Raw genomic sequence first — 27921 nt, 5'->3', positions numbered from 1 at the left:
AGTAAAGAAGCAGCTATTTCTGCCCTTAAAGTCTGATGGTATCTTATTGTCAAATAAAAATTGGTCAGTGGGAATTGATTTGGATATAGGGGTCATTTTAAATGTTCTCAACTATATTTGGAGGTATAGTTTGCCTGGTTTTGCCTGGTTTAGCGCTTTTGTCTATGAATTACCATACAACCTTTTTTGGACAAAGTCAGGTAACCCAGACTCTTATGGAAATTTTTGTTTGTTTTTATCTCTTTCTTTGAGAACACGGAGGATAAAAAGAGTATATCAGGGATTTCTGTCACTACAGGAGCCTGTGGGGCTTTCTCTGGATCCAGACTTTTAGAGTATAGAATGTGGATTAGGGCAGCAGTAACTAAACTAGGAAATACAGGAAGGGTATATTGGGAGAGAAGAGAACATTGTATTTGGAGGCACCCAAGGTAGAGATATCCAGCAGACCAAGGAAGTGTGCTGCCAAAGCTTGGGGAGACTTCAGTGCTGGAAATGGGATAAAGATAGCCATGCACAGCTTCTTGGGGTTGACATTTCCACTGCATGACACATTATACTTCATAGTTATTGGCTGAATAAATGAAACAGGAGAGACAAACACAGAGAACAAGACTTGGAATCAGTAACAACTATGGACAGCAGGAGAAGGAATTTCTTGGCCAACCCAATAGCTTATGCTTTTCTCTTTGAAAGCTTTAGAATGTAGTGTACAGGTATTTTTCTTCTCTTATTTAACTTGCTCAGTTATTAATGGACCTTAAGTTAAATTTACTTCATTTCTTGTTTTTTCCTCTTTCTGTTTCTCTTTTTTCAGTTCCTCAATGTTGGACGCTGGATCTTCTGAATTAATCCTGTCTTATTTTTTTCTGTTTCATTTTCAGTCTAGGGCTCCCAAGAGAAGTCACTGTTTTGTCTATATATTATCTTGAGCATGGCATTTCTCTCCTAACCAGCAGTTGGGCCGTTTTACATCAGTTTTTGTGGGTGTGTGTCCTGGAAGATGCCCTCAAGGACCTCCCAGACACACGCTTTTTAATCTCCCTGACTTCAGACTCTCTTCCGCTTTCTGAGAAAATTACTTTAGGATATACTCCAACAAAAGAGGAAAGTAAGAGAGAGGGAAGCTAGTGGATCCAATGCTGCGGAACAGGGAAGTCCCAGGACAGCTATGCAGCAGGCAGAGAGAACAATTTATCCAAATTGGAGTAGGGGGACCAGAAGACTCTAAGAGAGATGCCTTTGAATTAAAGAGGGGAAAAAAGAGGGACAGATAGATTACCTTGTATATTTAACTGAATTGGAGGTTTAAGATCAGGTGGAAAGTTTGGAGCTGAATTATTATAATATATAAAAAATTAAACACAATGAGATTATTAACCTTTAGGACAATAAACTTGTACCAAAGAGGGAGACAAATGTAAACATACAGCAGTAGTCAGCTCAATATGAATAACATTTATGTAAGCATTTTAAGTCATAATAAAACCAATAGAACGAAATATCATGATGCATGAAATATTAGTAGCATGACAGTTTGAGATGTGTTCATAGGAAAATATGAGAGTTAAATCTTTGAAGTTGAACTAAGATTGTTGGAAATTGTTAAAACTACAAAGGTTTAAGTATTTAATACATCTACAGAAACACAGGAAACAAGTAGAACTTAAAAATATAAAAGGTAAGTGTAAGATTTTGGCAAGCTAAATCTTCATCCATTGGAATAAGTAGTCTATAGATGTGATCAAGTAGTCTATAGACGTGATCAAGATGATAAAGTTCAAAGTAGTCTTATAAAGTGTATTACTTAGCTTATATCTCTAGAATTGAAAAGAGAAATATTCAGTATGTCTCTAGGGAATAAGAGTGTTGAATTTTTTTATCATGTACTGTATTACTTAATTTTAAATCATGTGCACACAAAAGGAAATATCCTAGAAAAATAGAAAAGAACCAGGAGTTGAGGTCCTAGACCCTAAAGGAGAAAAGAATTTTAAGAACAGCGCACTTACAATGAGACAAAATTAAATAAAACTGTGGGAGGGCAGCTGTCAGATCAATCACCGGCAATCTTTAAAATAATTGATTTCTCTCTTTCGAAGTTGGTAGCAAGTCAGTGGAATGCAAGGGAGTAGTTGGGAGCAAAGGACATAGAAAAAAGGATGGAGGTGATGTTATCTCTGAAAAAGAGGGTAAGGAGTGTTTCAGAGCATTTGAGTCTGATGGCTTTCCTTTGAGGATAATCATTTTCTACAAATGAATAAAGAAATGATTTTGACATTTGAGAAAAGTGCTTCTCAAACCTCAACATGCTCCAGAATCATCTGGAGGGCTTGTTAAACAGATGCATTGCTGGATCCCACTCCCAAAGCGTCTGATTCTGTAGGACTGAGGTGGATCCACGAATTTCCCTTTGTAACAAGCCGCCAGGTGTTGCTGATGCTTCTAGTTCAGAGAGCAATCTGAAACCCACTGGGTACTGCAACCCACTGGGAAGGCAATGGCACCCCACTCCAGTAATCTTGCCTGGAAAATGCCATGGACAGAGGAGCCTGGTGGGCTGCAGTCCATGAGCTTGCTGAGAGTCGGACATGACTGACTTTCACTTTTCACTTTCATGCATTGGAGAAGGAAATGGCAACGCACTCCAGTGTTCTTGCCTGGAGAATCCCAGGGATGGGGGAGCCTGGTGGGCTGCAGTCTATGGGGTCGCACAGAGTCGGACACGACTGAAGTGACTTAGCAGCAGCAGCAGCAGCAGTGCATCCTTTAGAGATGAGCAGAGATTTGCACTGCTCTTTTCTCTATGTCTGGAACACCCATCTCACCCCACCAGCATCCCCTCTTTATAAAGGTACATGTGAATAGTTCTTAACCTTGATCGCCCAATCAAATCGCTGACTCTAGTATTGGTTCCTGGGTCTCACTCCATGGAATTAATTGGTCTGGGATGTGGCTTGAACACTGGAATATTTTAAAGCTTCCCACATGATTTATTATGTAGCCAGGGTTAAGACCAGCTATCTGTGAGGGTTCCTTATGGGTCGAAAGCCAAGTGGTGCCAGAAAGGGTGTGATAAACTTCAGGAAAAGGACCAAGAGCTAACAGTTTGAAAGTTGAAGTGATGACCTCAGGTAAGTTCTGTAGGACATGTAGGTTTTAGTGCTCTTCAGCTTCCTCTAGGAAACTGGATCATTGCTCCTTTCTTCCAAGATTGCTGTGAGGATTAAATGAGTTGTAACATTTAATGAAAATAGTGGATTATAAGTGTTAAGCATTAAATAAAGTGGAAAGTGAAAGTGTTAGTCTCTCAGTCATGTCTGACTCTTGGCAGCCCCATGGACTAAAGCCCTCCTGGCTCTTCTGTCCATGGTATTCCCCAGGGGAGAATACTGGAGTGGGTTGCCTTTTCCTCCTCCAGTCAATCTTCCCAAACCAGGGATTGTACTGGGGTCTCCTGCATTGGCAGGCAGATTCTTTACTGTCTGAGCTATCAGGGAAGCATTAAATAAGTGATTCTTTATTGCTGTCTGTCTGTCATTGCTTCCCAGGTGGCACTAGTGGTAAAGAACCCACCTGCCAGTGCAGGAGACCTAAGAGACGTGGGTTCGATCCCTGGTCTGGGAAGATCCCCTGGAAGAGGAATGGCACTCCGGTGTTCTTGCCTGGAGAATCTCATGGGCAGAGGAGCCTGAAGGGCTACAGTCCATGGATTCACAAAGAGTCGCACACGACAAGCAACTTAACACGCACTTTATTACTCTCATTATAAAAACCTTGTCTTGAAGTCAGAGGATGCTAAAATTCCTCTTAAAATCCTAGAAGTGTGGTGATTTTCTAGGGGGCATTTGAGATGTGTGCCATGAGATGGTGATGTGGCCAAGTCACTTGGCTTCTTCTTACTCGATTCCAAACTTAAAACACTTGACACTTCAGACCATATTTTTAAAACAGATACATTAAAATCAGTGTATTCTGATGTTACTAGAATCAATGTCACTAGATTCTAAATAAAACCTTTAATCAGATGTGCTTTCTACTCCATTCAGTTACACCAAATGCCAGGCATGAGATAAAGCAAGCTCATTTTGATTGTTCTATAATGTGCCCTCATCTTAAGATGCTGACTTTCTCAGGGGTCACCTTAACTTGATTGACAGTCTTTCTCTCTGTCTCTAGTGTATTTGTACTGTGGATCTAGGATGCAGGTTGGGCATGAGTGTGGAGTTTGTATTTAGTACTACAAGATTTTGTTGTTGTTGTTTAATTGCTAAGCCATGCCTAACTCTTTTGTGACCCCATGGACTACAGTCTACCAGGCTCCTCTGTCCATGGGATTTCCCAAGCAAGAATACTGAAGTGGGTTGCCCTTTCCTACTCCAGGGAATCTTCCCGACCTAGGGATCAAACCTGTGTCTCCTGCATTGCAGGAGGATTCTTTGCCCCTGAGCCACCAGGGAAGCTCATTATAAGATTTGGGTCCTAACAAATCTAAAGGCTAATCTCATTCCTTTACAAGACCAGCAAGTCAGGAAAGTTCTAGGCAAGAAGCTCAAGCTTTTATACATTGTAATGTCCTGGATGTACATTTGATGCAATGTAAATACTTAGCTGGAACATATTTTCACTTCTCAATTCTTCAAAACATAGTCCACCCCAAACCTGTTTTTGAGCAAATATCCTTATCCTAGGGTATATGCAATAAAGACTTGTGTTTTATTATTCAATTAGAAAATGTACCAACATACATGGTTCTGATATAGAACATACAATTCCGATTGAATGTAGTTTTGTTTTTAACAAAAAAATTATTAAATGCCACAAGGACCTAAGTAAGCCATGAAGAGAGAGTATATAAGAACAGAAACCTTCCTAAGGTCAGGTTTTGAGGAGACAAAAATCTAAGGAAATAAATATTGAAGGAGAAATGCTCTGGGAGGGGAAAATTCATTTGGAGGGGGAAACATGGAGTGAGGGGTTGGGGCAGTTGGAGGGGGAAACACGGAGTGAGGGGTTGGGGCAGTTGGAGGGGGAAACACGGAGTGAGGGGAGAATTCATTTGGAGGGGGAAACACGCTTATTGGTTCTTCCTCTTCCAGGGATTCGCAGGTCTCTCTTTGTTCCATAAGTCGAAAGGATAAGGCCTCTTCCCCATCCTTCATTTCACACATCTTGCCCTCAAGTGGAGTGACTCCCTCCTCTTCTTTCCTTTCACAAGTCTCCCCCTCCTCAGGTGAAGTGATTTCCTCCTCTTCCTCCAGGTCAATATTCTGCCCCTCCCGAGGTAGGGAAGCTTCCTTTTCTTCTTTTAAGTCCATGGTCTCCCTCTCCTCAGGGGAAGAGACCTCCTCCTCCTCTTCCTTTGGGTCAGTGGCCTCCCTCTGCTCAGGTAGACATTTACTGAATATTTGACCCTAACACGGTTGTGGAGATACGAGAAAACAAAGTGCTTCCATTAAGCATCTGGTGAGTCTAAGCTGGTGAACCCACATGGCAGCTTAGGACACTCTATTAATTTAATACATGTATCCCCATCACCCAGCAGTTCCATATCTAGTTCTCCATCTTAAAGAGCCTCTCTTGGGATGCTTATCACAGCACCATGTGCAACAATGGGGAGAAACAGAGACTTAGAGGACTTGCAGGTTTTGAACCAGGTTAATGACTGTGAAGCGTAAGTGGGAGCAAAGAGCACATCTGCCTCCTCCGGGCCCCTGGGGGCCTGAGGGATGAGGGGAAGGGTTGCTGACCTGAGTGATGTAAAAGGGCCAGACCATAGGTTGTGGGTGGGTCCTACAAGTTGGAGCTCGCCAGGTCCAAGGACTCCAGGCATCACGGCTCTCTCAGGTTGCACAGACCTTAGACCTCATCAGCTCGGGACCCGAAAGCCTCCCTGCCTTACCCCAGAATCCCTGTCCATTCCCCCACCCCCTCTCCACCTAGAATGTCCCTGTCTGCCTCTGACGTTAGCTGACAGCATTGGCCAGCCTGCTTGTTGCAGGGTGAGGAACACATTTGCTGTCCTTAGAACCTACCATGGAAGTTTGCACCCAGTAGTTCACGATTTACTTTAAACAACAACAACAAAAAGAGCAAACTTCCTTAGCCTGTTTGCCTTCCCCTTCCTCACAAGTTAAACACACAAATTAAGCCCTCTTCCAGTCTTACCTCCATACCTGGTCCCTGATGTTGCTAGGCGAAGAGCACTTCAGACAGCAGGGCTGAACCAAGCCTCAGACCAGGGCTCTGTCTCCTCAAACTTGTATCTAGCTGAGCATACCTTTCCAAGATCAGATTATCCCCTTCTACAAGTCTGGGAGACCAATCAACTCTTAAGACCAAGATTGTTGATGCAGATGCCTTGGGGCTATCAAGTCATTCTGGGGATGATGGGCTTATCTCTGTTTCTCTGCAAAAGACCAAACTATCAGTGAAAATCCTTCCCATTTCCTATCCAGCCCCTTGTATTCCACTTCTTAAAAATAGGCAGGAGCTGGGGGATCCTAAGTTGCTCCTAGGATTTAATATTATCAGTTGTCCCAAGGCCCTTTTATTTTAGGGTAGGGATCAAGCAAGAGGTCTTACCACCCTGTGAGATGGTGCTGCCAAATGTTTTTGTATTTTCTAGCTAGATAAAATATTTAACCTTTACCCAAATAGAACTATGACTTCGGTTTCACAATTTATATGAGATCCTGAAAGTTTATTAAAGTTCAAAAGCTTTCTTCCTAGAGCATCCATAGAGTGTGTATTTCCTACTTCCCAAACCTTATCCATGTACTACTGGGGGGGAAGGGTGCATCTTTCCTTCCTGTTGCTAAGCACCCACTGTGAAGTTCAGCTCTGCTTTTAGCTGCTTGTTTGACTCTCTGCCCTTCACTCTTCCTGGTTCCATGTGTAGACTCTAGTTCATTATATGCGGATGAGGCATATCTCCTGGTGTGAGGGTCCAAGGCCAGGTCTGCACTCTTTCACCAGGTGATTTGCCTCACACCACATGGGTTTTCCAGGTGACACTAGTGGTAAAGAACCCACTTGCCAATGCAGAAGACATAAGAGATGCAGGTTCGATCCCTGGGTCCTAAAGATCCCCTGGAGGAGGAGAGCATGGCAGCCCACTGCAGTATTCTTGCCTGGAGAATCCCATGGACAGAGGAGCCTGGCGGGCTACCGTCCACAGGGTCACAAAAGAATCAGACATGACTTAGCGACTGAACAACAACAACTACAACATGGGAATCCCCTTCACCATATCCTAAATCCATACAGTTTGAGTCTCTACTTGAGTGCTTGCTTTGCAGGGGCTCATGTCCTAACCAGCTGAGTCTTTCATTCTGTAACTGCCTTAGTTGCTAGACTTTTTTCTTCTTAAAAAGACCCCAAACCAATCTCACTCTGTTCTGTGGAAATTCAGAAAATCAAACCCCATGTGCTCTATTCCTTAAGAAAATTTTAGGTTTATTCATTCCAAAAATGCTTATTAAGCAATCGCTGTATGCCAGGTACCTTCACACTTAGTAGCTGTCCTTATCCTCCTGAATCCTGTGATTGGGTGGGACAGACTGTTCAGTCTGTTTAGTCACTCAGTCGTGTCCGACTCTTTGCGACCCCATGGACTGCAGCACGCAAAGCCTCCCTGTTCATCACCAACTCTCGCAGTTTACTCAAACTCATGTTCCTTGAGTCGGTGATGCCATCCAACCATCTCATCCTCTGTCATCCCCTTCTCGTCCTGCCTTCAATCTTTCCCAGCATCAGGGTCTTTTCCAGTGAGTCAGTTCTTTGCATCACGTGGCCAAAGCATTGGAGTTTCAGCTTTAGCATCAGTCCTTCCAATGAATATTCAAGACTGATTTCCTTTAGGATGGACTGGTTGGAAAGACTGTTAACAATCATACAAATATGTATTAATATCATGACAATTTGTGAGGAATATTCAGAGTGCTACAGAGAAGAAAACAGGAAAAATTAAACATAGGTAATCAAAGAAGGTTGGTATAATAGAAGCGACTTTTAAGCTGATGCCAGGCCAACTGGTTTGGCTTCAGGGGGTGGTTGGGTGGGGGGAGGGACTCCAGGCAGAAAGAACTGTGGAATGTGGGGAGGAGGGGATGATATAGATGGGATTAGAGGAGTAATTCTGGGAAGGACACTTGTATAATTAGGGAGTCTTAATGTTATTCCATGTACAAAGAGAGACCACTGAAAGGATTTAAGCAGGGGAGGGTCATTATCCATTTTATATTTCAAACAATAACTGGCTATTGTGTAGAAGAGAGTAAGTGGGGATTCCAGGTAAAAGGCAGCCAATGATGATGGATTGAATTAGGATGGTCACTAGGGAGATGAAAAGAAAGCAGACTTGAGGAGTATTTTGGAGACAGAGTCCAGAGGATTTGGTGGTAGATTATTCAGAATAAGCATCAGTATGGTTAGCATCCTAGCACCTTTCCAGCTGGGCAGTCAGCAGCCAGCAATCAGGTATTTTCAAGATTATGCCTAGTGGGTTTCTAATTAGGCAGCTGGAGGTGCTATCTACTCAGAAGAGGAAAACTAAAAGGAAAATAAGTTGAAGGGATTTGGTGGTTGGATCAAGAATTTTGGATTTGGTTGTATTAATTTTAATAAGGCTTTGAGGTATTAAAATGCAAATATTGAGTTGGCAATTGGAGGCAACAAACTAAGCTGGGAATTGTCAGCACATCATTGGAATTTAAAGCTTTGGGAGTGTGGATGCTGTACCCTCGACCCTGAGTGTACAAGTGGGAAGCAGCCAGGCCTGAGCCATGAGGGGTGTGTAGACTAGCAGAGACAGAAGAGGGGCCCAGCAGCAGGAGGAAAGCCAGAGATGGGGTCATGACGTCTGGGTCAGACAGTGGGGCTGGCAACTGGAATGGAGTGGGCTTTTGAAAATGATGTAGGCTGAGGGTAGGTAGGATCACTTAAGTCACATGCAAAGACAATTCCTCCACTACACTTGCTGGGGAGGAGAGGAAAAAAAAACTGGTGGGAAGTGTAGAGGACAGTTTGTCATTTTCCTTTTTGTTGTTTATGCTAAATATACCCCCAATTCATTAATTCTTTATATGATAGTATTTCCAGAAGATCTTATAACTTATGCAAAACAGTGTTTTCCCCCAGGATAGTCTGCTTCACCCCAAATGTGTTCTGATCCAGCCAGGGCCAGCCTGTGGCTTTCCTTTCTAAGTATTCTATTAGCAGATGCAACTAAGCTTACTTATTCCTAATTTGGTAGTCATGCCCTCTGTTGGCTTATCCTGAAACTGCAATCCAGTCAAGCTCTTGCACTGCTGTTAAGTAAAGTCCTTTCACCGCATTGTTGCTGTTCAGTCTCTCAGTCCTGTCTGACTCTTTGTGAACCCATGGACTGCAGCACGCCTGGCTTCCTTGTCCTTCACTATCTCCTGGAGCTTGCTCAAACTCATGTTCCTTGAGTCGGTGATGCCATCCAACCATCTCATCCTCTGTCACCCCTTTTCCTCTTGCCCTCAGTCTTGCCCAGCATCAGGGTCTTTTCCAGTGAGTTGGCTCTTCAAATCAGGTGGCCAAAGTATTGGAGCTTCAGCTTCAGCATCAGTCCTTTCAAGGAATATCCAAGGTTGTTCTCCTTTAGGATTAACTGGTTTGACCTCCTTGCTGTCTAAGGAACTCACTCTGTCCTTGTGTGCTAATATCATCTAGAACAGAAGCAAGGGTAGCCCAGGAGCCCTTGAGAAAGAAGTTCTGATAACTAGTTGAGGTAGAAGACAATTCCAGAATAAGCAGACAAGGCAGGTTTTTTATGAATCCTGTTTAGCAGGTGAAAAAACTGAAACTTAAGCATAGTACCATTTAAGTGGCAAAAACAACTTCAGATCTTCATTCTGTCAGAGCTATACCATATTTCTTAATTCTTTGCAGTGTTTTTGCAGAATAGAGATATAACTGATTATTTACATGTCAGATCTATACTTCTGTTTGTGTGCGTGCTCGGTCCCTCAGTCATGTCCAACTCCTTTTAACCCCATGGACTGTAGTCTGCCAGGCTGCTCCGTCTATGGGATTTCCCAGGCAAGAATACTGGAGTGGACTGTCATTTCCTGTCCTGGCAGATCTTTCTGACCCAAGGATCAAATCTGCATCTCTTACTTTGGCAGGCAGATTCTTTACCACTGTACCACTTTTTGTTTGTGCCATACTTTTGTTTGGGGCCGTCTAAATGCGAATCAGTGAAGAAGAACTTGAGAACCTCTCGATGAAGGTGAAAGAGGAGAGTGAAAAACCTGACTTAAAACTCAACATTCAAAAAACTAAGATTATGGAATTTGGTCCCATCACTTCATGGCAAATAGATGGGGAAACAATGGAAACAATAATAGACTTTATTTTTGGGGCTCCCAAATCACTGCAGATGGTGACTGCAGCCATGAAATTAAAAGACACTTGCTTCTTGTAAGAAAAGCTATGACAAACCTAGGCAGCATATTAAAAAGCAGAGACATAACTTTGCTGACACAGGTACATCTAGGTAAAGCTATGGTTTTTCCAGTAGTCATGTATGGATGTGAGAGCTGGTAAAGAAAGCTGAGCAGTGAAGAATGGATGCTTTTGAACTGTGGTGTTGGAGAAGACTATTGAGAGTCCCCTGGACTGCAAGGAGATCCAACTAGTCCATCCTAAAGGAGATCAGTCCTGGGTGTTCATTGGAAGCACTGATGCTGAAGCTGAATCTCCAATACTTTGGCCACCTGATTCGAAAGGCTGACTCATTGAAAAAGACCCCGATGCTGGGAAAGATTGAAGGCAGGAGAAGGGGACCACAGAGGACGAGATGATTGGATGGCATCACTGACTCAATGGACATGAGCTTGAGCAAGCTCCAGGAGATGGTGAAGGACTGGGAAGCCTGGCATGCTGCAGTCCACGGAGTCGCAAAGAGTCAGACACGACAGAGCAACTGAACAACAACAGCAACAAATGCAAATCATAGGAAATCAAGAGATATTCTTTCATTCATCAAATATTACTTGAACACCTATGTAGACATGTTCTACATAAGGGGGATACGGTGGTGAATAAAACAGACAAACTTCATGTCCTCACATTCTAATATGAAGTGATAAGACAAGACAGGGCTTCTCTTGTGGCTCAGCTGATAAGGAATCTGCCTGCAATGCGGGAGACCTGGGTTCGATCCCTGGGTTGGGAAGATCCCCTGGAGAAGGTAAAGGCTACCCACTCCAGTATTCTGGCCTGGAGAATTCCATGGACGTACAGCCCATAGGGTTGCAAAGAGTCGGACACGACTGAGTGACTTTCACTTTCACACTTTCAAGACAAGACAAGGCAAAATATATGTAGTTAATTAGATAGTAATGGTAGTAAGAAAACATAAAGCAGGGAAGGAGGAGATTGTTAAACAAAATTAAACTGAGTAAATTTGAAGGTCTGTTTGTCTTTATTCAATGATTCATGAATATTATTATTCATGAATTATTATATTTATCACTATTCATTATTATTCATGAATTATTATTATTCATGATAACTGGGATGCATCCCATTTATCAAATAAAATGGTACTCCAAGGTTCTATACAAAAATGGAAGGCTTTTATAGGAAGGAGGGTGGGACAAGGAAGTTAAAAGAGTGGATTATTTCAGGCAGGACTTATCAAGTAGATTCTCTGATTGGTCTTGATGAGGAAATTCCAGACTGATTGGTTTAAAATTCCACTTCAAGGAGCAGCTGAAACTGCAGTTAGGTTAGGTGTTAAGTCCTTGGAGGGCTTAGCATATGTGGCTCTATTTTGGGCCAGTTTCTTTTCTTTTTTTACTCAATTTTTTAAAAAGTTTCTTTATTTTTTATTGAAGGATAACTGCTTTACAGAATTTTGCTGTTTTCCATCAAAGCTCAACATGAATCAGCCATAGGTACACATACATCCCCTCGCTTTTGAACCTCCCTCCCGTCTCCCTCCCATCCCACCCCTCTAGGTTGATGCAGAGCCCCTGGTTGAGTTTCCTGAGCCACACAGCACATTCCTGTTGGCTGTCTATTTACATATGGTAATGTAAGTTTCCATGTTACTCTTCCCATACATCTCACCCTCTCCTCCCCTCTCTCCATGTCCATAAGTCTATTCTCTATGTCTGTTTCTTCATTGCTGCCCTGTAACTAAATTCTTCAGTACCATTTTTCTAGATTCCATATATATGCATTAGAATACAATATTTATCTTTCTTTCTAACTTACTTCACTCTGTATAATAGGTTCTAGGTTTGTCCACCTCATTAGAACTGACTCCAATGCGTTCCTTTTTATGGCTGAGTAATATTCCATTGTGTATATGTACCACAACTTCTTTATCTGTTCATCTGTCGATGGACATCTAGGTTGCTTCCATGTTCTAGCTATTGTAAATAGTGCTGCAATGAACAATGGGATGCAGGTGTCTCTTTCAATTTTGGTTTCCACAGGGTGTATGCCTAGGAGTGGGATTGGTTTTACTCCTACTTTTTTAAGGAATCTCCATACCGACTTCCATAGTGGCTGTATCAATTTACATTCCCACCAACAGTGCAAGAGTGTTCCCTTTTCTCCACACCCTTTCCAGCATTTATTGTTTGTAGACCTTTTGATGAGGACCATTCTGACCAGTGTGAGGTGATATCTCACTGTAGTTTTGATTTGCGTTTCTCTAATAATGAGTGAGGAGGAAATGGCAGCCCACTCCAGTGTTCTTGCCTAGAGAATCCCATGGACAGAGGAGCCTGGTGGGCTGCTGTCCTTGGGGTCGCACAGAGTCAGACACGACTGAAGCGACTCAGCAGCAGCAGCAGCAGCAATAATGAGTGATGTTGAGGATCTTTTCATGTGTTTGTTAGCCATCTGTATGTCTTCTTTGGAGAAATGTCTGTTTAGGTCTCTTTCCCACTTTTTGATTAGGTTATTTGTTTTTCTGGTATTGAGTTGTATGAGCTGCTTGTATATTTTGGAAATTAACCCTTTGTCAGTTGTTTCATTTGCTATAATTTGCTCCCATTCTGAAGGTTGTCTTTTCACCTTGCTTATAGTTTCCTTCGCTGTGCAAAAGCTTTTTAAGTTTAATCAGGTCCCACTTGTTTACTTTTGTTTTTATTTCCATTACTCTCAGTGGGTCATAGAAGATCTTTCTTTGATTTATGTCATTCTGAGTGTTCTGCCTATGTTTTCCTCTAAGAGTTTTATAGTTTCTGGTCTTACATTTAGGTCTTTAGTCCATTTTGAGTTTATCTTTGTACATGGTGTTAGGAAGTGTTCTAATTTCATTCTTTTACATGTAGCTATCCAGTTTTCCCAGCACCATTTATTGAAGAGGATGTCTTTGCCCCATTGTATATTCTTGCCTCCTTTGTCAGAAATAAGGCACCCATAGGTGCATGGGTTTATTTCTGGGCTTTCTATGTTGTTCCATTGGTCTGTATTTCTGTTTTTGTGCCAGTACAATGCTGTCCTGATGACTGTAGCTTTGTAGTATAACCTGAAGTCAGGAAGCTTGATTCCTCCAGCTTCCTTCTTCTTTCTCAAGACTGCTTTGGCTATTTGGGGTCTTTTGTGTTTCCATATGAATTGTGAAATTTTATGTTCTAGTTCTGTGAAAAAATGCCATTGGTAATTTGATAGGGATTGCATTAAATCTGTAGATTACATTTGGTAGTATTGTCATTTTCACAATATTGGTTCTTCCTACCCAGGAACATGGAATCTCTCCATCTGTTTATGTCATCTTTGATTTCTTTCATTAGTGTCTTACAGTTTTCTGTATACAGTTCTTTCATCTCCTTAGATAAGTTTATTTGTAGTATTTAATTCTTTTTGTTGCAGTGCTGAATGGAATTGATTCCTTAATTGCTCTTTCTGATTTTTCATTGGTGGTATATAAAAATGCAAGTGATTTCTGTGTATTGATTTTGTCTCCTGCAACTTCGCTGTATTCACTGATTAGCTGTGGTAATTTTCTGGTACTATCTTTAGGGTTTCCTATGGAAAAGAAATGCAAAAAGGCAAAATGGTTGTCTGAGGAGGCCTTACAAATAGCTGTGAAAAGAAGAGAAGCGAAAAGCAAAGGAGAAAAGAAAAGATATTCCCATTTGAATGCAGAGTTCCAAAGAATAGCCAGGAGAGATAAGAAAGCCTTCCTCAGCAATCAACGCAAAGAAATAGAGGAAAACAGCAGAATGGGAAAGACTAGAGATCTCCACAAGAAAATTAGAGATACCAAGGGAACATTTCAAGCAAAAATGGGTTCGATAAAGGACAGAAATGGTATGGACCTAACAGAAGCAGAAGATATTAAGAAGAGGTGGCAACAATACACAGAAGAACTGTACAAAAAAGATCTTCATGACACAGATAATCACAATGGTGTGATCACTCACCTAGAGCCAGACATCCTGGAATGTGAAGTCAAGTGGGCCTTAGAAAGCATTACTATGAACAAAGCTAGTAGATATGATGGAATTCCAGTTTGGCTATTTCAAATCCTGAAAGATGATGCTGTGAAAGTACTGCACTCAATATGCCAGCAAATTTGGAAAACTCAGCAGTGGCCACAGGACTGGAAAAGGTCAGTTTTCTTTCCAATCCCTAAGAAAGGCAATCCCAAAGAATGCTCAAACTACCACACAATTGCACTCATCTCACACGCTAGTAAAGTAATGCTCAAAATTCTCCAAGCCAGGCTTCAGCAAATATGTGAACCGTGAACTTCCAGATGTTCAAGTTGGATTTAGAAAAGGCAGAGGAACCAGAGATCAAATTGCCAACATCCACTGGATCATCGAAAAAGCAAGAGAGTTCCAGAAAAACATCTATTTCTGCTTTATTGACTATGCCAAAGCCTTTGACTGTGTGGATCACAATCAACTGTGGAAAATTCTGAAAGAGATGGGAATACCAGACCACCTGACCTGCCTCTTGAGAAACCTATATGCAGGTCAGGAAGCAAGTTAGAATTGGACATGGAACAACAGACTGATTCCAAATAGGAAAAGGAGTACATCAAGGCTGTATATTGTCACCCTGCTTATTTAACTTCTATGCAGAGTACATCATGAGAAACGCTGGGCTGGATGAAGCACAAGCTGGAATCAAGATTGCCAGGAGAAATATCAGTAACCTCAGATATGCAGATGACACCACCCTTATGGCAGAAAGTGAAGAGGAACTAAAAAGCCTCTTGATGAAAGTGAAAGAGGAGAATGAAAAAGTTGGCTTAAAGCTTAACATTCAGAAAACGAAGATCATGGCATCTGGTCCCATCACTTCATGGGAAATAGATGGGGAGACAGTGGAAACAGTGTCAGACTTTACTTTTTTGGGCTCCAAAATCACTGCAGATGGTGACTGCAGCCATGAAATTAAAAGACGCTTACTCCTTGGAAGGAAAGTTATGACCAACCTAGATAGCACATTAAAAAGCAGAGATATTACTTTGCTAACAAAGGTCCGTCTGGTCAAGGCTATGGTTTTTCCAGTGGTCATGTATGGATGTGAGAGTTGGACTGTGAAGAAAGCTGAGTGCCGAAGAATTGATGCTTTGAACTGTGGTGTTGGAGAAGACTCTTGAGAGTCCCTTGGACTGCAAGGAGATCCAACCAGTCCATCCTAAAGGAGATCAGTCCTGGGTGTTCACTGGAAGGACTGATGCTGAAGCTGAAACTCCAGTACTTTGGCCACCTCATGCAAAGAATTGACTCATTGGAAAAGACTCTGATGCTGGGAGGGATTGGGGGCAGGAGGAGGAGGGGATGACAGAGGATGAGATGGCTGGATGGTATCACCAACTCTATGGGCATGGATTTGGGTAGACTCCAGGAGTTGGTGATGGACAGGGAGGCCTGGCATGCTGTGATTCATGGGGTTGCAAAGAGTCAGACATGACTGAGCGACTCAACTGAACTGAACTGATGTTCAGTATCATGTCATCTGCAAACAGTGAGAGCTTGACTTCTTCTTTTCTGATCTGGATTCCTTTTATTTCTTTTTCTTCTCTGATTGCTATAGCCAGGACTTCCAGAACTATGTTGAATAATAATGGTGAAAGTGAACACCCTTGTCTTGTTCCTGAACTTAGGGGGATTGCTTTCAGTTTTTCACCATTGAGAATATTTTTTGCTATAGGCTTATCATATATGGCCTTTACTATGTTGAAGTAGGTTCCTTCTATGCCCATTTTTTTAAGAGTTTTAATCATAAATGGGTGCTGAATTTTGTCAGAGGCTTTTTTTACACTTATTGAGATTATCATATGCTTTTTATCTTCCAATTTGTTAATATGTTGTATCACATTGATTGATTTGTGTATATTGAAGAATCCTTGCATCCCTGGAATAAACCCAACTTGATCATGGTGTATGAGCTTTTTGATGTGTTGCTGAATTCTGTTTGCTAGAATTTTATTGAGGATTTTTGCATCTATGTTTGTCAGTGATATTGGCCTGTAGTTTTCTTTTTTTGTGTTGTCTTTGTCTGGTTTTGGTATCAGGGTGATGGTGGCCTTGTAGAATGAATTTGGAAGTGTTCCTTCCTCTGTGATTTTTGAAAGAGTTTTAGAAGGATAGGCATTAGTGCTTCTCTAAATGTTTGATAGAATTCTTCTGTGAAGCCATCTGGTCCTGAGCTTTTGTTTTTTGGCTAATTTTGGATCACAGCTTCAATTTCAGTGCTTGTAGTTGGATTATTCATAATTTCTAATTCTTCCTTGTTCAGTCTTGGAAGATTGAATTTTTCTAAGAATCTGTCCATTTCTTCCAGGTTATCTATTTTATTGCCATATCAGTCAGTCAGTTCAGTCGCTCAGTCGTGTCTGACTCTTTGCGACCCCATGAATCGCAGCACACCAGGCCTCCCTGTCCATCACCAACTCCTGGAGTTTACTCAAACCCATGCCCACCAAGTCGGTGATGCCATCCAACCATCTCATTCTCTGTTGTCCCCTTCTCCTCTTGCCCCCAATCTGTCCCAGCATCAGGGTCTTTTCCAATGAGTCAACTCTTCACATGAGGTGGCCAAAGTACTGGAGTTTCAGCTTCAGCATCAGTCCTTCCAATGAACACCCAGGACTGATCTCCTTTAGGATGGACTGGTTGGATCTCCTTGCAGTCCAAGGGACTCTCAAGAGTCTTCTCCTACACCGTAGTTCAAAAGCATCAATTTTATGGCACTCAGCTTTCTTCGCAGTCCAACTCTCACATCCATACATGACCACTGGAAATATACTTGTTCATAATAGTCCTTTATAATACTTTGTATTTTTGCATTGTCTGTTATAACCTCTCCTTTTTCATTTCTAATTTTGTTGATTTGACTTTTCTCTCTTTTTTTCTTGATGAGTCTTGCTAAGGGTTTGTCAACTTTGTTTATCTTCTCAAAGAACCAGCTTTTAGTTTTATTAATCTTTACTATTGTTTCTTTCATTTTTTCATTTATTTCTGCTTGGATATTTATGATTTCTTTCCTTCTACTAATTTTGGGTTTTTTTCCCTTCTTTTTCCAGTTTCTTTAGATGTAAAGTTAGGTGTCTATTCGATGGTTTTCTTATTTCTTGAGGTAGGATTGTATTGCTATAAACTTCCTTCTTAGAACTGCTTTTGGTGCATCCCATAAGTTTTGAGTTGTCATGTTTTCATTGTCATTTGTTTCTAGAAATGTTTTTATTTCCTTTTTGATTTCTTCAGTAACCTGTTGGTTATTTAGAAACATGTTGTTTAATCTCCATGTGTTTGTGTTTCTTAAAGTTTTTTTCTTGTAATTGATCTCTAGTCTCCTAGCATTGTGGTCAGAGAAGATACTTGTTACAATTTCAATTTTCTTAAATTTACTGAGGTTTGATTTGTGACCCAAGATGTGGTCTATCTTGGAGAATGTTCCACTTGAGAAGAAGGTATATTCTTCTGCATTTGGATGGAATGTCCTGAAAATATTAATGAGATCCATCTCATCCAATGTATCATTTAAGACTTATGTTTCCTTATTAATTTTCTGTTTTGATGATCTGTCCATTGGTGTGAGTGGGGTATTAAAATCTGCTACTATTATTGTGTTACTGTCAATTTCTCCTTTTATGTCTGTTAGTGTTTGTTTTGTGTATTGAGGTGCTCCTATGTTGGGTGCATAGATATTTATATTTGTTGTCTTCCTCTTGCATTGATCCCTTGATCATTATGTAGTGTCCTTCCTTATCTCTTGTAATCTTTATTTTAAGGTCTATTTTGTCTGATAAGAGGATTGCTACTCCAGCTTTCTTTTGCTTCCCATTTGCATGGAACATGTTTTTCCATCCTCTCATTTTCAGTCTATATGTGTCTTGAGGTCTGAAGTGGATTTCTTGTAGACAGCTTATATATGGGTCTTGTTTTTGTATCCATTCAAGCCAGTCTGTGTCTTTTGGTTGGAGCATTTAATCCATTTACGTTGAAAGTAATTATTGATATATATGTTCCTATTGCCATTTTGTAATTATTTGGGGTTGATTTTGTAGATCTTTTTTCTTCTCTTGTATTTCTTGACTATTTAAGTCCATTTAACATTTATTGTAAAGCTGGTTTGGTGGTACTGAATTCTCTTAACTTTTGCTTGTCTGAAAAGCTTCTTATTTCTCCATCGATTTTGAATGAGATCCTTGCTTGCTGGGTACAGTAATCTTGGTTGTGGAGTTTTCCCTTTCAGTACTTTAAATATATCCTGCCATTCCCTTCTGGCCTGCAGAGTTTCTGCTGAAAGATCAGCTGTTATGCGTATGGGGTTTCCTGTGTATGTTACTTGTTGCTTCTCCCTTGCTTTTAACATTCTTTCTTTGTGTTTAGTCTTTGTTAGTTTGATTAGTATGTGTCTTGGCGTGTTTCTCCTTGGGTTTATCCTATATGGGACTCTTTGTGCCTTTTGGACTTGATTGGCTATTTCCTTTTCCACGATGGGGAAATTTTCAACTATAATCTTCAGAAATTTTCTCATACCCTTTTTTTCTCTTCTTCTTCTGGGACCCCTATAATTTGAATGTTGGTGCATTTGATATGATCCCAGAGGGCTCTGAGACGATCCTCAGCTCTTTTCATTCTTTTTACTTTATTTTGCTCTCAGAAGTTATTTCCACCATTTTATCTCCCAGCTCACTGATTTGTTCTTCTGCTTCAGATATTCTGCTATTGATTCCTTCTAGAGTATTTTTAATTTCAGTAGTTGTGTTGTTTGTACATTTACTCTTTAATTCTTCTAGGTCTTTGTTAATTGATTCTTACATTTTCTCCATTTTTGTTTTCAAGGTTTTTGATCATCTTTACTATCATTATTCTGAATTCTTTCTCAAGTAATTTTCCTATTTCCTCTTCATTTATTTGAACCTCTCTGTTTCTGGTTTGTTCCTTCATTGTGCAGTATTTCTCTGACTTTTCTTTTCTTTTTTTTTTTAAGTTATTGTGTTTGAGGTCTCCTTTTCCCAGGCTTCAAGGAAAGTTGAATTCTTCCCTTGAAGAAGGTTGAATTCTTTCTTCCTTTAGGTTTCTGCTCTCCTAAGGTTGGTCCAGTGGTTTGTGTGAGCTTCGTATAGGGTGAGATTTGTGCTGAGTTTTTGTTTGTTTATTTTTCCTCTGATGGGCAAGGCTGAGTGAGGTAGTATTTCTGTCTGCTGATGATTGGGTTTGTATTTTTGTTTTGTTTGTTGTTTAGATGAGGTATCCTGCACAGGGTGCTATGGCGGTTGGGTGATGCCAGGTCTTGTATTCAAGTGGTTTCCTTTGTGTGAGTTCTCACTATTTGATATTCCCTAGGGTTAGTTCTCTGGTAGTCTAGGGTCTTGGAGTCAGTTCCCCCACTCCAAAGGCTCAGGGTTTGATCTCTGGTCAGGAACGAAGATTCCACAAGTGGTTTGTTATGACATTAAGGGAGAGTAAAACAAATATCCAAAAATGAGAAGCCAAAGATGAACCCCAAGCAAATGGCAGTTAGAAAATCAGGCAAATAATAATTAAAATAATGGAATATACACATATACACCTATGAGCAAAGTGAAAACAGTCCAACAAAAATAAAGCAGTAGATTGACCCGGCAAACAAAGGAAATCAAAAATTATATTTACCAGTTAAGAGCAAAACTAACTTAAGCACAAACTGGAAAACAAAACTAAAGCAAGGTGCCAAGTGGGGAATAAAGTAATGAAAACAAAACTAACAAATATGTTGAGTGGAAAGGAAAGAAAGAAAAGAGAGAAAGAATAGATATACAAAGTTAAATAGAGGTAGATGAAGAAGATTTATATACATTAAAGATTAACTGCAAGGGGAAAAGAACAGTAGGAAAGGCAAGTGAAGAAAAAATATAATAGGTTTAAAAAATTAAAAATTAAAACTATAAAAAAGAGAAAAAAATGGAAGAAGAAAGAAAAAAAGGGGGATAAAAAGGAAAACTCCACAGAACTGCAAAAGCCCAGTGTAGAGGCAGAGGTTTATAACAACAGTAGAAAGTGTGATTGAATATACACATATAAATACACACCCATAAGCAAAATCAAAACAGTCCAACAGAAATTAAGTACAATAGATTGACCCAGCAAACAAGGGAAACCAAAAATTATATCTACCAGAACAAAACTAATTAAAGCACAATCTGGAAAACAAAACTAAAGCAAGGTGCCAACTGGGGAATAAAGCAATGAAAATAAAACTAACAAATATGTTGAGAGGAAATGAGAGAAAGAAAAGCAAGAATAGGTATGCAAAGTTGAATAGAGGTAGATAAAGAAGATTTATATACGTTAAAGATTAACTGCAAGGGGAAAAGAATAGTAGGAAAAGCAAACAAAGAATAAATGTAGAAAAAATAATAGGTTTAAAAAACTAAAATTAAAAAAAGAGAAAAGAAAAAAAAAAAAAAAGAGGAAAACTCCACAGAACTGCAAAAGCCCATCGTAGAGGCAGAGGTTTATAACAACAATAAAAAATGTGACTGAGGAAGAAGAAAAAAAAAAAAGCTCAAAATCTTAATTGGATTTCTTAGTGCCAATAAAATTGACAACTACAACAGAGATGGGGGGAAAAGTGGGGGGGTGGGGGAATCCAAAAGAATCTACAGAACAAGACAGAAAATAAGAATAATAAATGTTTTTTTGAGTCACTGCTGTCAGAGTCCTTTCCCTCGCTGGGAGTCATAGTCCACCTCACCTCCCCAGGATGCCCTCCAACACTGTGCTGATCTCTGACCTGCTGTGGGGGCAGCTCAGATTCTAATCTGGTCCTATTCCCGTGTGTTCTTGCCTACAATGTCCACAGCTATCAGAGCTAGTGCATTTTCTTTTGTGGGAGCTCTCAATGACCTTTTATATATTCCATAGACACAGAGTCTGCCTAGTTGATCCTGTGGGTTTAATCTGCAGCTTGTACAGCTGGTGGGAAGGTTTTGGGTCTTCTTCCTTAGCCACACTGCCCCTGGGTTTCAGCTGTGGTTTTATTTCCACCTCTGCACGTGGCTCATCCACTGGGGTTTGCTCCTGAGGCTGCCCTGGAGGACCTGGGTTTGCCCCTGTGAGGGCCAGGTGTGGAGGTGGTGCAGCTGCTTGGGTCGCAGGGGTTCTGGCAGCACCAGGTACTCAGGGGAGTTGGTGGCTAGGGCAGCAGGAAATATAGTGCTCTAGAAGGGTATGGAAACCAGTATTGGCCAATATGCTTCAGTATTCCTGCCTGGAGAAGCCCCTCTCTGACAGAGAGGCCTGGCAGGCTACAGGCTACAGGGTCACAGAGTCTGACAGGACCTAAGGGACCCTGCGCGCATAAACACAAGACTTTTTTGTTGTTGTTGCCTGTGGCAGCCCTGCCCCAGTGAGAGTTGAGCATGAAGGTGGCGCAGTTGCTTGGCTTGCAGGGACCCTGGGGGCACCAGGTGTTCAGGGACACAGACCGCCTCCAGGGCGGGACTTATGGCGCCAGAGTCTTTTTTCGAGCCTCTTGTAGCTGGCGGTCAGAAGGCCTCTTTGGCCAGTCTTTCTCCGTAGCTCCACCCATTCTGGCACTTAGAGGGCTCCCTTGTCTGGGGTCCTTCTTTGTTGTTCTGTGCATCAGGCACATAGAGGGGTCCCCTTGGCTAGGGTCCTTTCCTGTAGATCGGCACATCAGGCATTTAAAGGGGCACTCTGGGTGGGGTCCTCCTCTGTAGTTCAGTGCCTCAGGCGTTTGATGGGCCAGCCTCTCTATTGTTCAGCTGCCTATGGTGGCGTTTGGAGAGAGAGAGGCTATGGTGATGGCTCCACCCCCTACACGTGACTCAGCAGTATCTCCTTGCTTCCGTGGCTGCCTGGCTTTCCTCCACAGGCATTTCCCACCACGATCTCCTCCCTCACATCCCCTCGATCCATCTCTCCGCAGTCAACAGCAGCCCTTCAACTGGGATTGCTCCAACAGTCCTGAAACTCCAGCTCCTAGCCTCTGCCCCTTCCAAGAGACCTGCGTTCCTGCCCAGATATGTATGGCTGCCGCAGGGACTGTCTGATTCTCATTCCATTTAGGCCGCCACAGATCAGCTGTTTCACTCTCAGCCTTAAATGTTTCTCCTCTGACTCAGACAATTGCCCTGCTGTAGGGATCAGACCACTGCTTCAGTTCCCCCACCCGCTGAGGGCAGGTCCAGTCCTACTAACACTCCTGTTTTTCCCCCTAGTTCCTTCATCCTACTGAGTTTTGCGTGGTTCTATATATTCTTTTCCACTGATCAGGTACTCCTGTCCACTCTCAGCTGGTGTTCTACATGCATTTCTGTGTCTGAAGGTGTATTCCTGATGTATCTGTGAAGAGAGATGTACTCCACATCCACCAACTCCTCTGCCATCTTGTTCTCTCCTCTTTTGTTTTAATTAATTTTTTTAATTGAAATATAGTTGATTTACAATGTCTTAGTATTAGCTTCAGGTGTACAACATATACTCCATTTAAAGTCATCATATAATATTGGCTATATTCCTTGTGCTGTATATGACATCCTTGTATTTTATTTATCTTATACCCAGGAGTTTGTACTTAATCCCTTTCCCCTTTCCCGTACCTCCCCCCTTCCCATCCCCCCATTGATAATCTAGTTCTCTGTATCAATGAGTCTGTTTATGTTTTGTTATATCCATTCATTTATTTTTTAGTTCCTATGTATAAGTGAAAACATAACAGTATTTTTCTCTGACTTGCTTTACTAAGCATAATATCCTCTAGGTCCATTCATGTGGATGCAAAGTTTTGCAAAAATTGCAAATTTTTTATGACTGAATAGTATTTTATTGTGTCCATCTTCTTTGTCCATTCGTGTGTTTTTTGTTTTTTTTTTTTAAGTCAAGGATTCTTTTATTTTAAAATAAAATGAGGTTTTTTAAATATTTATTTTTATTTATTTGGCTGTGCTGGGTCTTAGTCACAGCACACAGAATCTTCTATCCTTGTTTCAGCATGCGGGATCTTTAATAGGATCTAGTTCCCCAGCCAAGGATGGAACCCCTGCGTTGGAATCACAGCGTCTTAGCCACTGGACCATCAAGGAAGTCCTTATCTATTCATCTGTTGATGGACACTTACATTGCTCTGTACTGTTTTCCATTACAGCAGTGTCAATTTCCATTCCAACCAACAGTGTACTAGGGTTCCCTTTTCTCCCTAGTCTTGCCAATTTATTATTTGTGGTCTTTGGGTTTCCCTGGTGGTTCAGAGGGTAAAGCGTCTGCCTGTAATGCGGGAAACTGGGGTTCGATCCCTGGGTCAGGAAGAGCCCCTAGAGAAGGAAATGGCAACCCACTCCGATACTCTTGCCTGGAAAATCCCATGGACAGAGAAGCCTGGTAGGCTTCATGGGGTCACAAAGAGTCAGACAACAACTAAGCACCTTCACTTTCAATTTGACAATAGACGTTCTGACAGGTGTAAAGTGCTGTCTCTGTGGTTTTGCTTTCCTTTTCTCTGATGATTAGTGATGTTGAGCATCTTTTCATGGGCCCTTTCGCCATCTATATGTCTTCTTTGGAAAACTGTTTGTTTAGATCTTCTGACTATCTTTAACCAGGTGGTTCATTTTTTAAAAATATATATATACATTGAGTTGTATGAGCTCTTTATATGTTTTGGATATTAACCACTTATAAGACATGTCATTTGCAAATATCTTTTCCCATTCAGCAGTTTGTCTTTTCATTTTGTCAATGGTTTCCTTCTTTGTGCAAAAACTTTTTAATTTAATTACTTCCCATTGTTTATTTCTGCTTTTGTTTCCCTTTCCTAATGAGACAGATTCAAAAAATTATTGTTAAGATTTTTATTAAAGAGTGTACTGCTTATGTTTTCTTTTAGGAGTTTTACAGTTTCCAATTTTACATTTAGGTTTTAATTCATTCTGAATTTATGTTTGTATGTGGTATGAAAAAAAAAAATCCAATTTCATTCTTTTACCTGTCCTTGTCTGGTCTTTCCAACACCACTGTTAAAGATACTTTCTTCCCCATTGCATAGTTTTGCCTCCCTTGTCATATATTAATTGGCCATAAGTGTGTAGGTTGTTTTCTGGTCTCTCTCTTCTGTTCCATTGATCTGTGCATCTGTTTCTGTGCTTGAGGCCTGTTGTTTCTTTTTAAACAACATAAAATGTTGGGCTGGGATATTGGTGTGGGAATTTTAGTTAGGGTGGCCAAAGAAGGTGATTTTAAAGACCTGAGAGAAGTGAAGGAGCTAGCCATGCACATACTGGATGCAGAAATTCCAGGCAAAATGCACATCAGTTGCAAAGCACCAAGGTGGAGATGTCTCTGGCATGTTAGAGGAAAAGCCAGGAGGCCCGGCTGGAGCAGAGTGAAAGTGAAAGTCACTCAGTCGTGTCCGACTCTTTGTGACCCCATGGACTTATAGTCCATGGAGTTCTCCAGGCCAGAATACTGGAGTGGGTAGCCGTTCCCTTCTCCAGGGAATCTTCCCAACCCAGAGATTGAACCCAGGTCTCCCACCTTGCATGCGGATTCTTTACTGCCTGCAGTGCAGGAGACCTGGGTTCAAGGAGCAGAGTGAACACAGGGGAAAATGTTTGGAGACAAAAGTGGAGTCATAACTGGGCAGGTCACCTACCAGTGGCCTCATAGACCATCTAAGAACTTCAGCATGTTATCCAAGGGAGTCCAGATTTCCTTTGGATAGTTTTAAGCAGAAAAGTAAACTAATCCTCTGTATTTTAACAGAAACATTCCAGCTGCTATGGACTGATTGGGGGTGGGGGGCTGAAGCAGGGAGGCCAGTGAGGAGGCTTTTTTAAAACTCCGAGCAAGAGATGATTTTATAGGAACACCAGTTGCATGAGGATTGAAAATGGGTTGTAAAAGGAAGAGGGGTCAAGGGTGACACCAAGGTATTTACTAAGGCTGGGGGAATTAAGTTGCATTACCTGAGATAAGAAAGGCTAGGGAACAGAGATGGGGGCTGGGGTGTGGCTCAGGGCTGGACAGATTAGTTTGAGATACCTGCCAGGCATCCCTCTAGGGGTGTCAAATTGGTGATTGGATACATACGTCTAGAGTTAAGTAAGAGGTTGTGTTGAAGGTACAGATTTAGGAATTATCATTACATATTTAAATTCTGAAGGTGATATGATATCCCCTGAGATAACTAAGAGGATGTTAAAATGGAAAGAGAAGAAGCTCCAGGAGTGAATCTGTGGCACTCAGAGTTAGAGTTTTGTGAGCTATGAAGGAATGGCCAGAAGGTAGAAAGGAAACTAGTGAATGTAGCATTATGGAAGCCAAATGAGGAAAACCATTTAAGAGAAAGAATAACCCATTATGTCAAATGCTTCAGATAGGTTAGATAAGGTAAGACTGAGAACTGATGGTTGGATAGAGTATGATTTCTTTAATTCTCCCCTGACTTATAATGGATTGTCTTGCTCTGACGTCCCCCCAACAGGTTGTAGCAGATACCAATGTAAGTGCCATAGCAACTCAGCTTGAGAACTTGTCTACGGGCTACCACATTGGTTCGCCCACTGCCGAGCATCATCTGGAGTACACAGAGTGAGTATTCTTGAAGCAGAGTGCCTCTTATGTGTGTGGGCAAAGCTCAGTGAGACCTTGTCCAGATTGTAGAGTGTGCTCCCTAAGGGAGAAAAATGGATAGTGCACATTACATTTTCTGATTCCTAGAGAACCTCTGAGAAAACACCAGGGTTGCTGCACTTCTCACAGAGCTTTGTTCCATCATGTGAGTTCTTCATGAACTGTTGCCATCGGGCCTGCACACACTGCCTCTGGCCACTGTGCATGTGCCCTGTCCACCCAGAAACCCCAGGTTTATAGCCTAGGCTCACCCTGCTTTATTAGGCAGAGAAACACGTGCCCTCAGTTTTCTAAGCTAAAATCTTCTTCTGAAGTTAACTCTTCTTGTCATACTTGCTGGCATTTTTTTAGCTAAAACCTGTCACTGCAGTTAAAGTTGCTCATCAAAGCAGTGTTTCTCAAACTAGAATATCCATAAAAATAATCTAAAAGGCATATTTTAAAATGCTAATACTTCTGGCCCATTCACAGAGAGCCTGAATAGGTGGTCGACATTGGGTTCTCCGGGGAAATGTTGCTGCAGATAAGCTGGGGACGCAGACTTTAAGAAATGCTGCCCCAGAGGTTACTCTAGCTCCACAAGTGCCTGGTCACTAGCCGGTGCTCACTAAATGTTTGGGGACTGATCTGAGTGATTTATTGGAAGGATCTAATGATCACAGCCATTCCCAACTTTTCTTGATTGTTCATCAATTTAAATGAGAGCTTTGAGTTTGTTTTTCTTAAGAATATTGAACTAGGCTCATTTTACTTTCTTTTCATTATGAAAATAATGAATGCTTGCTATTAAAATGGACAAATACATGAAAGTATAATACTTTCAAGCCGTAGTGGCCCTTTATTTAAAAAAGAATATTAGGACCCTTGTGTGAAGAATAGTGTTCACGTAACATCCTTCATTGTGTTGTGGAATTGCAAAGATGCCCTGTGACCCCGGGTCCTTTGCTATGATCCCACAGCTGCCAGAAGGCTGGGAACCACTAGCATAAAAGAATTTAAAGATCACTTACAATCTGACCACTGTTAACATTTGGATTTTTTTTTACTAGTCTTCTACATGAAAGTGTATTAAAACTAATAAAATGAATTGAAAGTGTGAGATAAATGGAAACACACTCCATGTAGTGTTGCCAGTGGAGGAGTGGAGCTGGTTTTCTCCTCTCCCCAAGAAAACAGGCTCTAATTGTGAATAGGCACAGTTATGAAGGTCTCTAAGGATTTGGTGGGCCCCAGGGGCTAGCTCTAAAACAATGGCTTTGGACTTCAAGGTTCCCACCTCAGTATCCTTGGAAATGGGGGCTGTGTTTAAAAGAGGAGACATGAATCAAGTTCATGTCTAGCCAGTGGGCTATTACTGAGAGTGCTTATAAGGCCACAAAGTGATGAAAGGTCGAGTCATATTCATGACATCATTACCGTCCAGCCATAGGGATAATATGTCATTATTTCAGCAGATATTTATTGAGTGCCTTCCTAAGACACTGTACAAGTGCGGGGTCCTGAGGACTCAAACTCAGAAACGTAGGCGAAGGCATTGCCCCACTTCGCATGGAACTGCCAGAGAATTAAAAAAAACAGACCCATAAATCCATGGTTATAAAACAGTTGGTAAGTGCTGGAGAACCAAGTTCAATGAGAGAGAGAAGTAAGCACAGGGTCCTCTGAAACCATGGAAAAGAGACCTAACTCAACTAGGGCGTGTACTTGGCCCTAAATGCCCAAGCTGAGTTTTACAATAATTGAAAAAAGCTGGAGTGTCATTGGAAACAGTTGATAATAGATACAGCATAGACGTTCAGAAATTACTCTAGATGCCTGCTGTAAA

General features: G+C 41.3%; 1 protein-coding gene across 4 annotated transcripts in view; it reads left to right on the top strand.

The window, feature by feature from the left end:
• Window positions 1-27921, top strand: part of PATJ (PATJ crumbs cell polarity complex component) — a 365401-nt gene that overhangs the window by 329329 nt on the left and 8151 nt on the right. For all 4 annotated transcript variants that reach the window (XM_061121728.1, XM_061121726.1, XM_061121727.1 and 1 more), the window contains one exon: window positions 25948-26054. In XM_061121728.1, the coding sequence (XP_060977711.1) occupies window positions 25948-26054 (107 nt within the window). The remainder of the gene's footprint in view (window positions 1-25947; window positions 26055-27921) is intronic.

The sequence above is a fragment of the Dama dama genome, chromosome 20, assembly GCF_033118175.1.
Source record: "Dama dama isolate Ldn47 chromosome 20, ASM3311817v1, whole genome shotgun sequence".
NCBI lineage: Eukaryota > Metazoa > Chordata > Mammalia > Artiodactyla > Cervidae > Dama > Dama dama.
Note: the sequence above shows the minus strand (reverse complement) of the source record. Positions and strands in the feature narration are given on the sequence as shown.